At 37.0% G+C, this 16,577-nt stretch overlaps 2 protein-coding genes across 2 annotated transcripts; both read right to left on the bottom strand.

Annotated features, from left to right (window-relative positions):
- Positions 1-2,347: 2,347 nt before the first annotated feature.
- LOC141338610 (cysteine-rich protein 2-binding protein-like) lies at positions 2,348-11,404 on the bottom strand. The gene is made up of 10 exons (XM_073844211.1): positions 11,146-11,404; positions 10,858-10,979; positions 10,568-10,689; positions 10,297-10,478; positions 8,556-8,975; positions 6,731-7,305; positions 6,517-6,650; positions 3,192-3,367; positions 2,920-3,110; positions 2,348-2,841 (listed from the first exon to the last, which is right to left on the bottom strand). Exons 1-10 carry the CDS (start codon positions 11,402-11,404, stop codon positions 2,668-2,670), a joined length of 2,355 nt encoding a protein of 784 aa, XP_073700312.1. The 3' UTR covers positions 2,348-2,667.
- Positions 11,405-13,667: 2,263 nt separating this feature from the next.
- pet117 (protein PET117 homolog, mitochondrial) lies at positions 13,668-14,458 on the bottom strand. The gene is made up of 2 exons (XM_073844210.1): positions 14,284-14,458; positions 13,668-13,820 (listed from the first exon to the last, which is right to left on the bottom strand). Exons 1-2 carry the CDS (start codon positions 14,377-14,379, stop codon positions 13,668-13,670), a joined length of 249 nt encoding a protein of 82 aa, XP_073700311.1. The 5' UTR covers positions 14,380-14,458.
- Between the last annotated feature and the right edge of the window lie 2,119 nt (positions 14,459-16,577).

A 16,577-nucleotide genomic window follows, 5' to 3' on the forward strand; every position in this document is an offset into this window, starting at 1 on the left:
CACTTGATCTCACCAGCAAAACTGACATTTCAAAAGTGAAATTATTGCTTAATAAAGTGAGCTGAATAAGTAAAAGTGTGATTTCCTGGTTGTGACTGTGGACAAGAAATTTTGTATTGGTCAAATACATTTGATGCATTTAGTTATGAAAGCTTGTTTCCACCACAGGATAAAAAGAAAGTAATTGCGACTTCTTATCTCTCTATAGAGTGTCTTCACAAGGTGTTATCAATCGTCCATATTGGCTGCAATGAACGTAAACAATGCCACTGAACCAAACGGAACTTGCAAATTTCGCTTATTATTGCTACTGAAAATGGTCAGTTATTGTCATGTTTTGGGCTGTTCTAATCAGTCAGACTGGGAAAAACATTTGGAGTGCTATAGATTGTCAAAAGTTATAACAAATCAAGGAGAAGTGTGCAAAAAGTAGTTTGTGGTTGGCCAAACTGAACCAGGATTTCCAGAGCAAGAATCTTGACAACATTCGTGTTTGTTCTTATCATTTCCAGTCAGGTAAGTGAAATATTATGGTAATATCTTAATTAATACAGCTCGTTCGTATCTTTATCGCCTATTAACTGTAGTTTGTCAAATTATTGCGCCCTTTCCTGCTTACTAAGTCGGTCTCTATATGATTTAGCAGGTTCCACACGTTTTTTTTTTCCATGGTTAAGACAGCATAACAATAGTAACAATACAATAATTAACCATGCTGTTGTTTACATCCGAGTACCTTCAAGATGGCCGCGCATCCGGGTAACTATAAGTGCATACCCTCTATTCTGATTTTTTTTACCCCTCGACATACTTACTGCAAGGTATCAATTTAGAATTGCAAGATGTAAACTAAAATTTTGCATGCAAAAAAGGGAAATTGTCTATTATTAGGGTAACAATATATAAAAAAAAATCTCCCCTGCAGAAAAAAAAAACTGCTAAAACCAGCCTAGGCTGGTTGGCTGGTCTTAGCTGGTTTAGGCAGGAAGTAGCTGGTTTTAGCTGGTGGTTTCCCAGTCTGACCAGCTAAGACCAGCCTGGCCAGTCTGGAAAAGTGGCCAAAACCCCTCTAAAACCAGCCTGCTGACCAACTAAAACCAGCCAACCAGTCTAGGCTGGTTTTAGCTGTTTTTGTTCACCAGGGTCATGCAGTTATCCGTTGGGCGACACTGCAAATCTGTATAAACAAACTTGAACTCGTAAATCTATGAGCCAATTTTTCACCCTCACACGAAATCCCAATCGGAATGACTGAATTTTGACCGCGAAAGTTTGCCGACCAACAGTAAATTTGTTGTTTACGTTTTATGTAAATTATACTCATAACAGTGAGATTTACATAGCGGTCCACACAATAATTAATTCCCTTACCTGTCAAAGAGAAAAAAGCTGCAACTTGGGAATCACTACTCAGGATTTTCCCTCGTCAAAACTTTCCTGTTTGTGTTGTTTACACGCGTTTTTTGTCTGTCGTTTTTTCTGTTTTCAGACCTTTTCTGCTTCGTTGGACGTACAGTACAGCGTCTTCCGTTGTTTCTGCTAGCAAATAACTAACGTTAGTTGTTTAATTTCCGCTCTTTGCGTGACAAGCGAGGATTTCGACGTTCAGCGAGGGGAAACCCACACCATTTGTATTTAACACTCTTTTTAAAAAAGTATTACGACTAGCCTTCACCTCATGTGAAATAATTCTTTACAAAACAATTTATTTCTTAAAGTCAGTCCACACTATCATTCATCAGCTGGAAAAATCGTTTTCAAGGTAATTTTGTTTCTTTTTGGTGTTCCATTATAGCTACTTGGTTTGAACTCTGCTGTTGTTTTACATTTAGAAACATATTTTAAAACAATATTCATATAGTTATGAACATATGTGACCCTGGACCACAAAACCATTCATAATGCTATTTTTTATTGAGATTTCACCTGAAAGCTGAATAAATAAGCTTTCCATTAATGTATAGGAACATTTTGGGCTGAAATACAGCTATTTGTAAATCTGGAATCTGAGGGTGCAAAAAAATCTAAATATTGAGAAAATCGTCTTTAAAGTTGTCCAAATGAAGTTCTTAGCAATGCATATTACTAATCAAAAATTAAGCTTTGATATATTTACAGTAGGAAATTTCATAATATCTTTATGGAACACGATCGTTACTTAATATCCAAATGATCTTTGGCATAAAAGAAACATTTATTTTTGACCCATACAATGTATTTTTGGATTTTGCTTCAAATATACCCGACTGGTTTTGTGTTCAAGGGTCACATGTGTGTAAAAACGTATTAAATTAGTATCAAACTACTGAATGCACTTTTGACAAAGACAAAATCAACCAACACAATATTAAACATTTTGATATTTAATTAACAGGTGGCAACATTTTTATCTGCGCAACTGTGTGAATACAAAAAAACACCGGTGGTAAAAACAAACATCCATTTTTAAACTAAGAAAAACTAATTTAGCTGTGTTTGTGATGCCGAAGTAAGAGAGTTATGCTGGTGTATGTATACAGAGAAACAAATTCTTCCCTTTGGTTTAACTTGAACCAAATATAAAATAAATCACGCAACAAATATGACTGTGACAACACTAACAAACACTCCCTGACTGACATATCATTTGACGTCCAAGTTACTCGATGTACCCAAAGCGTGGGCTCCTCAGCGGCGCAAGCGCAGGAAGAATGCATGCCTGCACTCTTTGCTGTCCACCGGGTAGTATTTATCATAAAAGTCCAGGATGTACTCCTCAGTCTTGAAGCCGAACTTCTGGTAAAGCAGCATGGCAGGGTTGCTCGCCGAAACGTGTAGGGTCACATCCTTTCCCATGCAGGTCTACAGAAAGAAAATTCCTGTATCAACTGAAGCTTGTGAACTCAAAGTCTTTTAAACATTTATGTATATTCAACTCACCTGAATGAGATGGTAGATCATGAACGTGGCGATACCAGCTCGCCTCCATTCCGGATGCACCAGCAGGAAAGAGATGTAGGCTTCGTTGTATTTCACATCCGGCACCATGAAGCCAAAACCGATCACTACTTTCTTGTAAAGCACCACCACGCTGAAGTCTGGGTATTGGAGGCACTCTGATAGGTCAATACCTGATAAACAGAAGAATCCATTACTCCTTCAGGACCTACTTTCAGTAAAAACGGTGTTTGACAGGATGAAAAGATGATTACCAGGCCAGAAGATTTCTTGGCACATGGAGTTGACAGAAGGGATGTGATTGGGCCGCACATAGCAGTAGTCTATAGGTGCGTCAGGTTCAGCAACCCAGTCCGGGTTCTTCTTGTGAGGATACGCACGGATCTCTGAGAGCAGACGCAGCTTCAGCGGACGACTCTCGTAGTCTCTCCTACACACAATAATACACATTGTCATAAACATACATTTTGGTGCCAAAAGCCTCGTGGCCAGTGCGCCGAAATATAGCGCTGTTGCACTTAAGGCGTCCTAAGTTGAAGTCTTGGCTCGCAGACCTTCCCGAACCCACCCCTGTCTTTCCGACTTCGCTTCCTGTCTAGCTACTGTCCTATCAAATGAATGGGAAGAACAGCAATAAAATTAATGTACCAAAAAAAAAAAAAACATACATACGGGCTACTATGAGATTGGTATGCGAGGGTCGTATGTTAACGTCCTAATGGATCATAACCATGAATTTTTATTTCAAATATACAAATACAATATTACTCAACATGTTTGGGTTAGTAAAATTGAAATTCTTGAAAGAAATGAATACTGTTCTTGAGCATGGACGCATTGAAATTGATCAATAGTGTCAGTAAAGGCTTACATTTTTACATTTTGTTTCAAATTAAAGCTGTTCTTTCGAACTTTCCATTTATCAGAAATATTTAGCAGCTCAGCTGTTTTCCCAAATTGACAATAATACTAAAGTTTCTTGAGCAGCAAATCAGCATACTAGAATTATTTCTGAAGAATCATGTGACACTGAGGACTGATAATTACATTTTATAATATATGAAAAAGAAAACAGGTATTTTAATTCTGACTTTTTTTCTGAGGAGGAATAAAAGATTGATATTTTCTCAAAATTGAGTTTATCTCTCACAATTCTGAGAAAATATCAATCTTTTTTTCCCCTCAGAATTTGACTTTATAACTCGCAATTGCAAGTTTATTTTTTTTTTCTGGGAAAAAAGTCAAAGTAAATAGCAAGAAAAAAAGTACAGTTGCGAGACAACTCAGAATTGTGAGACAAACTAGTAATTGCGAGAAAAAAAATTCACAGTTGTGAGTTTATACAATGAAATTCTAAAAAAAAGACAATTGCAAGAAAAAAATGTCCAATTTTGAGAAAAAAGTCAGAATTACAAAATATTAAAATGGCAATTGCAAGAAAAGAGTCACAATCGCAAGTGTATATCTCTCAATTCTGACAAAAAAAGTCAGCTGCAAGAAAAAAATGTGCAATTCTGAGAAAAGTCACAATTGCAAGAAAAAAGTTGCAATTGAGTTTATTTCAGACAATTCTAAGAAAAAAAATCTAAATTATGAGAAAAGTGTCGCAGTTGTGAGGAAAAAGTGTCAAAATTGCAAGACATAAAATCACAATTGCAAAAAAAGTTGGAATTGCGAGTTTATATCACGTAATTCTGAGAAAAAAGTAAATTGCAAGAAAAAGTCGCAATTTATGAGAAAAAAGTCAGAATTGTGAGATATGAACTCACAATTGCAACTGTGAGAAAAAAAATCTGAATTGCAAAAAAAGATTAAAAAAAAAAAAGTTGCAATTGTTAGTTTATATCTCACAATTCTGGCTTCATAACCCGCAATTCTGAGAAAAAAAGTCAGAATTGTGAGATATAAACTGTTATCATGCAAATCAGAATTGTATGAATTGAAATATCAGAATTGCATGAAAAAGGTGGCAATTGCGAGAAAAAAAAAATCAGAACTGCGAGATATAAACTCGCAATTGCAAGAAAAAATTCTAAATTGTGAGTTTATATCATGCAATTCTAAGAAAAAAGTCATGAGTCATGAGAAAAGTCACAATTGTGAGAAATAAAGGCAGAATTATAAACTGATATGAATAAATCTGAATTGTGAAATGTAAACTTGCAATTTCAAGAAAGAAGTTGCAACTGTTAGTTTATAGTAGTCAACATTCGAAGGGGATCTGAAAAGTTAATAAAAGTTGTCCTAAGACAAGAACGTGTATTGTTTTGGTTTTAGGACAACTTTGATGAGAAAAAAGTCAGAATCGCAAATTTATATCTCACAGTTCTGACTTTATCTTCTGGTTTCACAGACGAGGCTTAAGCCTAGTCCTAGACTAAAATGTAAGCCTGAGCTGTTTCAACTGAGAAAAAAAAAAATGTGTGTACTGACTGATCTTAAAATATATCAGTGCATTTGTTTTGTCTCAAGATGCACATGAGTAATGTTTTTTTCTAAGGCATGTTTACAAAAATGACTTAAATGTCTTGATTAAACTATGGCCTAATCCTGAATTAGGCTAAACCCTATCTATGAAACCAGGCCTGTAACTCGCAATTGCGAGTTTATATCTCACAACTTTGAGAAAAAAAATCAACTGAAGAAAAAGATGCAAGTGTGAGTTTATATCACACAATTCTGAGAAAAAGGTCAAAATCGTGAATCGTAAGAAAAAAAAGTCAGAATTGCGAGATAGAAACTCGCAATGGCAAGAAAAAAGTCGAAATTGTGAGTTTATATCATGGAATTCTAAGAAAAAAGTCAGAATCATGTGGAAAAAAATTCACAACAATGGCAAGAAAAAGAGTCAGAATCCTGAGGGAAAAAAAATCGCAATTGTGAAAAAAAGTCTGAATTACGAGATATAACCTCGCAATTGCATTGTGAGATTATATTACACAATTCTGAGAAAAAAGTCAAAATAGTGAATTTCTGACTCTTTTCAAGTCAGATCAAGTAAGGTAATAGTATGACTATTCATTTGATATATTTACCCCTGGTTTCACAGACAAGGCTTAAGCCTAATCCCAGAATAAAATGCACATCTGAGCTATTTTAACTGAAAGAAACCTCCTTTGATTTATCTGAAAATGTATCATTGTTTTGTCTTAAAATGTGACAAAAATAAAGTTTGTTTATAAGCCATGTTTTTTAAAGCTCCTAATTAAACTATGGCCTAATCTTGGCTTAATCTAAACCTTGTCTGTAAAACCAGGCCTTAGACTTTTTTTTAACATACATGAACACGGCAAACTTCATAAAAAAAGTAATAATACTTCAGCTATTTATTTTTAGTATTTCATCTATTCAATGTCAACAAAAACAATAATTACTGTCTACGATCTAATTGCTCATCAATTTAAGTTACATAATTCCTAAAGTAACATTTCACAAACATGAAATATACTAAATTTGCTTCATTTTGAGACAGACTTCTTACTATTTGCCATCAAACAAGAAAATCTGCTTTTCTATAATGCATTAAATCAGCTTGTAAAAGTACGAAATTAAGATTGAGTAAATGTTCAGAACATGTACCTGATGTACGGCTTGAGCACTCTAGACGTGTAGGGACTCTTGATGGTCTGATCCATGCAGGCATCAGAACCCATGAGCCTGTGCCAGAACGACACTGTGGGCTGATAGAACCCTTTCCTTACGGTCACTGTTGACTGAGGAACAAAATAACAAACACTTTTTAACAAGTTTCAGTAGGCGTTACAATACATGTACATGTTTTCTTCTGGCTTACCTGAAAGCGATCAAGTATTCGAAGGTCCTGGCTGGTGGTTCTGTATTTCTCTTCTCCACTCGTCCTGTGGCTGGCCAAACCCCCTTGTGCTCCATACACCCCCCCCACCAGACTGAGCGTAGCACTCACGGCCTGATCCACGTCCAGTAGGGGGAGCCCTCGCTCTCTTTTCGCCTGCCGCACGAGTAGCTTGCGATGCAGTCTTTTGGCCTGTGGCGTGACGGCCAGCGCTTGCGGACATGCCTCCAGCCTGTGGAGCAGCATGCGCTCCTCGTAAAGGCTGATAAACGTGTGGCGCGGGGCAGGCACGCAGCCTTCGCCCTTATCCTGGAGAACCTTTCTCCGCTCAATGCCACGCCCTCGTCCCGCTGGCAACAAGCCTTCGTCTTGGCCTTCATCTTCCTCACCATCTCTACCACGCTCTTCATCTTCACTCTCCAGTTCTTGTTTGATCAGCTCTGCTGGACGTATCTTTTTCCTGACCATGATGGTGCCGGTGGCCAAAGGCATGCTGGGAGGGGGAATATACTCCATCCCGGGGTCGATAACGCCCTCGGCGTCCAATTCTTCATCGTCTGATCGAAGGTAATACAATGAATATCAATAAACAAGATGCTGTGATAAAGTCTTACCATTTTTTACCAAGTATGTTTACAATAAAAGGATGTCTCTATATGTTGGATGGATTTGTTTGCTATCGTCTTCTGGTTTTAAGAAAGTTGCTACAGTTGAGGTCAAAAGTTTACATCCCCCTTTCAGAATCTGCAAAATGATAATGATTTTACCAAAATACGAGGGATCATATAAAATGCATGAATAAGATATTTATCATAAAATGCATTTACATATAGTCCACAATTTATAAAAATGACCCGTTCGAAAGTTTACATCCCCCTAATTCTTTATATTGTGTTTTTTGTTTAGTGATAGTTGTTCATTAGTCCCTTGTTTGTCCTGAACAGTTAAACTGCCTGCTGTTCTTCAGAAAAATCCTTCAGGTCCCACAAATTCTTTGGTTTTCCAGCATTTGTGTGCATTTTAAACTGTTTTAGATCCATCTTTTCACACTGAGGACAACTGAGGGGCTATGGTAGTTGAAGACAACTATTACAGAAGGTTCAAACGCTCACTGATGCTCCAGAAGGAAACACAATGCATTAAGAGCCGGGGGTGAAAACTTTTGAACAGAATGGAGATGTGTACATTTTTCTCATTTTGCCTAAATATCATATTTTTTCATTTAGTACTGCCCTTCAGAAGCTACAGCAGATAGTTACACGTTTCCCAGAAGACAAAATAAGTTAAATTTACCCTGATCTTCAAATTCCTAAAGTTTTCATCCCCTGGCTCTTAATGCATGGTTTTTCCTTTTGAGGCATCAGTGAGTGTTTGAACCTTCTGTAATAGTTGCATATGAGGCCCTCAGTTGTCCTCAGTGTGAAAAGATGGATCTCAAAATCATACAGTCATTGTTGGAAAGGGTTCAAATACATAAAATATTTTCAGAAGAACGACAGGCTGTTTAACTGTTCAGGACAAACAAAGGACTCATGAACAACAATTACTAAACAAAAAAAAAAAAACAGCTGTGAATCATTCAGGTAACAACACAGTATTAAGAATCAAGGGGATGTTAATTTTTGAACAGGGTTGTTTTTATAAATTCAACTATTATTTTCTCTTGTGAACTATATGTTAACATCATTAATGTGAAATATCTTAAACAATAACATGCATTTTGTATTATCCCTCTTATTTTGGTAAAATAACTAACATTTTGCAGATTCTAAAAGGGGGATGTAAAGCAGTTAGTGCAGCAACTCACCGTGGAACAGAGCCTGAGGGGGCATGACATCCGGGATGAGATCGGCCTCGGACAGCAGACTAGGTGTAGCAGAGTGTGAGGCGGGCGTTCCAGGGGCGGAGAAGTCGGGCGATGGGGACGGCGATGGAGAGGTGAGCGGGGTTCTGTCTGAGGAGCTGAGAGAGGAAAAGTCAATGACTTCACCCTTCTCCAGATACGGCTCTGACCGCCGCACACGGCTGCCCAGTTTGACAGGTGTGGACGAGGCACTGCGGTCTAGAAAGCCAGCCGCTTCCTTTTGGGCACGCCGGATCTCTTTAGCCTCCTGTGTTCGGGAACGCTTTTCTTTCAGCTGCATGGCGCTCTCCACTGGGTTCCGACTTCCACGCTTCCTCAAACCCTCCACGGTGATTATGGGTTCCAGGGATGGTTTCGACACAGCTGGAGAAACAACATGTATGTAACATTTTACACTGGATTAGAAAAACATGTTTCACAGATCACAGATATCAATTAGCAGATAAATATTTTTATTTAGAATTGTGAGATTTAAACACGCAATTGGCAGTTAAAAAGTCAGAATTCTGAGAAATTTGTGTAATATAAACTCGCAGTTACAAAAAAAAAAAAAAGGCAGATTTGAGAGATAAAAACTCGCAATTCTAAAAACATATGTGACCCTGGACCACAAAACCAGTCATAAGGTTAAATTTGACAAATGAATACATCATATGAAAGCTCAATAAATAAGCTTTCTATTGATGTATGGTTTGTTAGGATAGGACAATATTTGACTGAGATACATCTATTTGAAAATCTGGAATCTGAGGATGCAAAAAAATCTAAAATCCTGAGAAAATCACCTTTAAAGTTGTCCAAATTAGGTTCTTAACAATGCATATTACTAATCAAAAATTACATTTTGATATGTTTACAGTAGGAATTTTACAAAAAATCTTCATGGAACATGAACTTTACTTAATTTCTTAATGATTTTTGGCATAAAAGAAAAATCAAAAATTTTGACCCATGCAATGTATTTTTGGCTATTGCTACAAATATACCCCAGCGACTTAAGACTGGTTTTGTGGTCCAGGGTCACATATATAGAAACTGAAAAACATGGAAGCCCTTCATGCCACTGAATAAAAAAAGAGGTCAATTGTGTTTTTTTATCGCGACTTCTGAGAAAAAACTCAGAATTGTGAGATTTAAAAGCAATTGGCAGTTATAAAGTCAGAAGGGTGAGATACAAACTCCCAATTCTGAGAAATGAAGTCTTGCGTGATATCGCAGTTCTGACTTTTTTCTCAAAATTGTGATTTAAACTCGCAGTTATGAGTTATAAAGTCATTATTGTGTGATATAAACTCACAACTGCAAGAAAAAGTGTCAAATTTGCAAGACAAACTCTCAACTAGACTGAATTTATAACTTTTTGTTACGCAATTGCGATTTTACATCATGCAATTAAGAAAAAAAATGTCAGAATGGTGAATTTATATCTTGCAATTCTGACTTTATATCTCACAATTGTGAGTTTATATCACACAATTCTAAGAAAAAAACGTCAGAATTGCGAGTTTTTCTCACAATTCCGAGAAAAATTATAATAGCAAGATGTAAACTTGCAATTGTGGGGGGGAAAAAAAAATATTCCATGACGGAAACTGGCTTCCAAAACATTGTGACTTCAACATGAATTTAAAAAAATACCTAAACATGCTGAATCGGCATTCATTCTGATGTAAACTGCTACTACCTTTGGCTTTGAGTGAAGCCGCAGAGCTTTTCTCCCCCTCGGGCCGTAGAGTCGGTGGCCGGTTCTGAACTAGCTTCCACCAGCCAGGTTCTCCGAACTCCTGCGCTCCTGAACGGAAAAACGTAGGACTGCCGACAGACAGACACCCTGCTACGGTGCTCCACCACGTGGACGTCTTCTTTCTGAGAGCGTATGATCATAAAACATATAGATATTTGTCTTTCTAAATGATTCTAAAACAAAATATAAAGTTTGTGATACTCAATCTTACCTCGAACCAAGCAGGAAGGTCCAGTGGCGACTAATAAATGCACAAATATCTTCTTTCCATCTGAAATAACCTTGTCGTCCGGTGCCCTCTAAAGACAGGTTATACATGGCCAACATCACCACCTATAAGCATAAAAACAAACCATTTGGAGACTTCTTCGCTAGTATATAGACGAAAATCACGTGTCATGACTCTTTATTTGGTTATGCTGTTGGAAGAGAACAAAAGCTGAAATGTTGTCTAGCTAAGTAAATGTGGCTTCAATTATTTCATTGTTTCAGGTTAAATACCTGCTGCCAGGTCAGCCTCATCCTCTCAAAACTCTCCTTCCCATCTTCAGCGCAGTCTGAGCAGGTGAACTTGAAAAAGTTGTCTCCTTTCAGATAGCTTGGCTGCTCTCCACGGAGCTGGGCTGAACCATACAAGGAGAAAGAAAAGAAAGACAGCTCTGAGACGAATCCCTTTTTCAGATCAGTCTTTATTGAGTGAACAAATGCATCACAAGTTGGACATCACATCTTAATCTGGTCACATAAGAGAGTATCAGATGTGCCGTCCTCTGTCATTGGTCTTCTCACCGGCAGGGATCCATTTGTGGCACTTGTCGCAGTAGAACGACATGTCCTCGTTCCAGCTTCCCTCTCCATCTTCCCCTACGTCGCTGTTCAGAGAGTCTCCACTCTGGTCGTGAGACAGATCCACAGATGCCTGGTCTTCCGATTCCACAATGAGGAGAGTTTCTCCCTCCACCTCGCCTTCCTCCAGACCCTCAGAGGCGGATGTGCACATGGTCTCCTCGTCCTGTGCTGTGAGACCCCTCTGGTCCCCACTGTCCATTTTTCAATCTAGTAGATAAGAGAGAAGGTGATTAGATACAGTCTCAATTTGTTATTTTTGCACTGTCTGAGACAAAGTGCTTGAAAAACGATGTGAAAAACACCCAGATGACCAACTGCTTCTGCTGAAATTTTGAAGTGTGCATTCGGTGGACACTATACTATCTCATGAGGCCACAGAAGCTGATTTATGAATCGCAGTGAAGCAATGCAACTGATGCTGGTAGGTAGGTCACATGACTGGGACAAGATGGCAGATGTAGTACATGCGAATTTCATTCATACTACTCATGTTCATTCACCTTTTTCTTCCCATAAGAGTAGGAAATTTCTTGGTCTTCTGGTCTCATCCGTTTCCAACTATTTTTAGCTGTACTAAACAGCTCATTTTGCTGCTTGATATTGCAAGCTGGTGTGTCTTACCATCTTATTTTAATGTATTATCTTTAATTCTGAACACATTGGTTTGTAGTGCAAACAGTTTTACTGTTTACTGCACGTTGTTATTCTTTTCCTTATTTCCCTACAGCAGCTAATGAACCGTTAGTCTCATCCATAGGCTTACTTCTACTTCAAAGAAAAAATGTAATGGAGAATACTTTTTTAACAATCGTAAAGTTAGTTCGAACTCAAATGTAGTACTTGCTCAGTAATTTCTGTCGCACTAAAGTTTTTTTTTGTTTGTGTGCGCAAAAAGCTGCCTCTCAGACAGCATGTTAAGACTAAATGAAGTTCTCTTTCTCATCTTATCATGGTTTCATTTGTGCTATTTGCTAATCATTTGTATATTTGTTCTTATTTTATGACTGAATGTTTACTTCTCTTTAAAATGTTTGAACCTTATATTTGTTGCTTATAATTATGTAATTTCACTGGTATCTAAAATGTAGGTGTCATAACAGTCTTATTGTTTGGAATACAAGATTACATGGGATAAAAACAAGTAAAACAATAACATTTATTCATTATTTTGTCACAGGGCTGAAGAAAATGTTGGCAGGGCAAGTAAAAATCAGGTCAATTAAAATAAAAATTGCATTTATTTGATCTAAAGTACAGCAAAAACAGTAAAATATTGAAATATTTTTACTATTTACTAACTGTTTTCCATTTAAATTTAAATTAAAATTTGTATTTATTATAGTGATTTCAAAGCTGAATTTTTAGCATCATTACTCCAGTAACTTGATCCTTCAGAAATAATTCTAATATTCTGATTTGCTGCTCAAAAAAACATTTATTATTATTATTATGTTCAAGACAGCTGAGTAGATTTTTTTAGGTTTCTTTGATAAATAGAAAGTTGACAAGAACAGCATTTATATGAAATATAAATCTTTTGTAATATTATAAACATCTTTATCATCATTTTTGAGCAATTTAAAGCATCCTTGTTAAATAATAGCATTAATTTCTATAATTCAATAATAATAATAATAATAATATACCATTTCAGATGTACTATATATTTCAGATAAATGCTGATCTTTGGATCTTTCTTTTCTATACTAAACTGTTTTAAATATTGATATTAATAATAATAATAAGTAAATAAATGTTTCTTTAACAGCAACTTATTACATATTAGAATGATTTCTGAAGGATCATGCGACACAGAAGACTGCAGTAATGATGTTGAAAAATCAGCTTTGAATCACAGTAATAAATTATATTTTAAAATATATTTAAATAAAAAGCAGCTATTTAAATAGTAAAAATATATTACAATATTACTGATTTTGCTATATTTTGGATCAAATAAATACAGGCTTAGTGAGCAAAAAAGACTTCTTTAAACAACATTACTGTTAAAAACTTTTGACTGGTTATTTATATTAGTTGCACTAGGTGGAATAGACAATATTGGAATAAATATTTGTAAAATTTTACCTGTATCTAAAAAGTAGGCATCCTAACAGTTTTTTAATTAGAATAGAAGATTACATGAGTTAAAAACAAGGAAAACAATAACATTTATTCATTATTTTCTGTCAGGACAGGTAAAAAATGGCCCAATTAAAATCCACGAGATATTATAATAAGGTGCATTCATACTGACAACCATGGTAAATTATATTTTTAGTTCCAATTATTAAATGTGCATTGTTTGACAAATAGTTACCAATTTACTATTGTTAAAACTGTAACCGGTATTTCAGTTGAAACTGTTACTAAAGTGACGAGAGAAGCCCAAATAATAAGTCACACACCTGTAAATTAGCTTTAAATTATAATAATGTGTTGCACCAGTCTAGCTAGTAGGTTTATGAGCTGTTTGGTCCAGCAGTTTCAGCTTCTCGTCTGTCGCGCTCGTTCACGAGCTGTCTCGTAAGCTGGATCTGCTCCTCGAGAACGCGCAGGTTCTCGCGCTTCCGTTCCACGCGCTCCAGATCCCGCAGAACTCCTTTACGCAGACTCTGCGAATGTGACAGATGTGTTAACATCTATTCTAAACACTTCACAGTTATACTACTCAGATGTGGTATTTAAAGTAATAATAGAACTACAATCAGCTCACTGCCATGGTAAGTATTTGTTATAAAACAGTAGCTTGAACACACTAACGTTAACAAACTGCAACAACAGCAACTGGTAGAGTTTAAATAAACGTTTTTGTCCAAACAAAACATTTCAGCCAAAATATGACAGTAACTACCGTTACTATAGTAAAATAGTATGTTTTTTTGTACGATGAGACTTAATGCCTTAGATAAAAACAGTAAAACAGCTTCTTTTCCACATCTTTAACGTTATTTGTTTTAACAGCATTCATACTGTAAACTTCAGGTAACGTTAAACAAGAATGAATTCATCAATAACAGTGCCTCATAAAGGCATGGTGTTAATTTGGCTAGTAGGGCAAGAGTGTTTTGTTTTTACCTGCCTATCCCAGTTCTGCTTGATATGAACGCCTGCAACGGTGCTGATAGTGAGCACTACTGATAATCCCAGGACAACCTTAGAGGCCGTAGACATAGTTATTGAGCATTACTATTCGATTTTTAGCATAGCAGGATAATAGATGGCTAGGGCACTTTGAAAACAGAATGGAGTAGATTCTTTCGTGGTGATTTCAAGAGGATGTCAGGCGTTTTACTGCCGCCTATCGGTCAGGAGAAACGGTGTAGTCGATGGGCGAGCCGATCATTGGGGATGACTCCAATAGTGCGCATGCGCAGAGCTCACATAATATCAGCCGCGATCTTTAACGTATAGTAGATTTAAACGTATCGCGTTTTATTATTTGATCCGGCTGCCAAATGTTCCAATTAAAACACGACTAAATATTATTAGGAAACATCATTTTAGGATTCTGTGTGTGGGAAAAAAAAAACACCTTAACTCTCTGCGAGTCAAAGCTGGTGCAAATCAAAGCGTCATTAATCTGCCATATTGGCAGCACTGAATGTAAACAATGCCACTGAAGCGAATGAAACTCGCATATTTAACGTTAGCTGATTATTGCTGTGGTAGATGTATACTGGGAGTTGTCCAGCAGGGGGCGGTGGCAAATGTATGGGGCTGAGCACTATTAAAAGGTGTGAAGAAGAAGTGCTAGGTAGACAATGGCCATGCTTAATTGTGTTTGTCTTGCTGCTGAGATGGGTCCTCAATAAAGTGACCATCAGGAATTTCTGGCTTTGCTGTGTTTCTTTCCTTGGGTATCTCAAGATACTACATATGGCGACGAGGATAAACAAAGAGATGAAGTTAAATGAAGACAAATAAAGATGAAGCAACTATTTCAAAGAAGCAAGTAAGAAGTAGGATGCTAAGTGGCTAAGCTGATTGAAACAAGTTGCTACCACAGGAAATGATTGATTGAAGAAACAATGGCTGGAATGATTGGATCCGTAACGCCATTTGATAGTAAGTCACAATCATGGGAAGAGTATTGTGAAATATTGAATCATTTCTTCGTGGCAAATGATGTTGAAAACACAGAGAAGAAGCGAGCCATATTGTTGAGTTGTGTTGGAGCGCAGACATACACACTGATGAGGAATTTGCTGAGTCCAGAGAAACCAGGTGCAAAGAGTTTTGAAGAATTGGTGAGTTTATTGAAGAACCACTTTAATCCAAAGCCAAGTGAAATAGTTCAGAGGTGGAAGTTTAATTCAAGAAACAGACATCCTGAGGAAAGCATAGTAGAGTATGTGGCTGAATTAAGGAAATTGGCACAAGATTGTAATTTCGGAAACACACTCACAGTTATGCTGAGAGACAGATTAGTGTGTGGTGTTAATGATGACAGCATACAACGGAGATTACTGGCTGAGGATGGATTAACATTTGAAACGGCACTGAAGAAAGCTCAGGCTATTGAAACTGCTAATAAGGATATGGCAGATCTGCACAGAGAAAAAGGAAATCGTGTGAGTACTACTGTTTTTAAAGTGGACACTGAAGAAAGAAGTAATTCAAAAGGGGCAGGAATGTGTTATCGGTGTGGTGGAATTAACCATATGCCAAAAGAATGTAAATTTGCCACAGAGAAATGTTATAACTGTGGTAAAGTTGGACATGTGAAAAGAGTATGTAGAATGAGACCACAAGAAACTGATGGCAACAAAGGCAAGAAAACGTTGAAATTGGAGAGAGGAAAACAGGCAAAGAGGGCTAATTATTTACGGGAGGAAGAGGAAGAGCAATGTGAAGAAGTTTTCACCATGTATAGTATACAAACAGCCCAGTCTCCTGTGCCTCCTTTTACTCAAGTTTTACTTATTAATGAGTGTCCTGTAAAATTTGAAATTGACACTGGATGTAGTGTAACTGTGTTATCACAGATGGAATATGGCAAACTGGAAGTTACAAAGAAACTGCCTAAATTGAAACCAAGCTCTCATAATTTGAAGACATATACAGGCCAGTCGGTGAAAGTTCTGGGAACCAGCAAGGTTCAAGTCAAGCACAACGGATTAATGAAAGATCTTTCAGTGGTGGTGGTGGCAGGAGCTGGTCCTAACTTGTTGGGAAGATCATGGCTTGCTGAGTTGGAACTTGGCTGGGAAAAGGTAAATAAAATCCAAACAAGCTCAGAGAGGTTGCAAGACATTTTAGGTAGACAATGGCCATGCTTAATTGTGTTTGTCTTGCTGCTGAGATGGGTCCTCAATAAAGTGACCATCAGGAATTTCTGGCTTTGCTGTGTTTCTTTCCTTGGGTATCTC

The sequence above is a fragment of the Garra rufa genome, chromosome 7 (assembly GCF_049309525.1).
Source record: "Garra rufa chromosome 7, GarRuf1.0, whole genome shotgun sequence".
Classification (NCBI taxonomy): domain Eukaryota; kingdom Metazoa; phylum Chordata; class Actinopteri; order Cypriniformes; family Cyprinidae; genus Garra; species Garra rufa.

Bases quoted from the DNA above. Each gene is read 5' to 3' on its own strand.
- LOC141338610 (XM_073844211.1), bottom strand. From the start codon at position 11,404: ATGGACAGTGGGGACCAGAGGGGTCTCACAGCACAGGACGAGGAGACC. The intron at 10,980-11,145 runs GTGAGAAGACCA...TGTATGGTTCAG, and splicing joins CCACAAATGGATCCCTGCCG to CCCAGCTCCGTGGAGAGCAG. The intron at 8,976-10,296 runs GTAGTAGCAGTT...TTGTTTCTCCAG, and splicing joins GGCTTCACTCAAAGCCAAAG to CTGTGTCGAAACCATCCCTG.
- pet117 (XM_073844210.1), bottom strand. From the start codon at position 14,379: ATGTCTACGGCCTCTAAGGTTGTCCTGGGATTATCAGTAGTGCTCACT. The intron at 13,821-14,283 runs GTAAAAACAAAA...TCACATTCGCAG, and splicing joins AGCAGAACTGGGATAGGCAG to AGTCTGCGTAAAGGAGTTCT.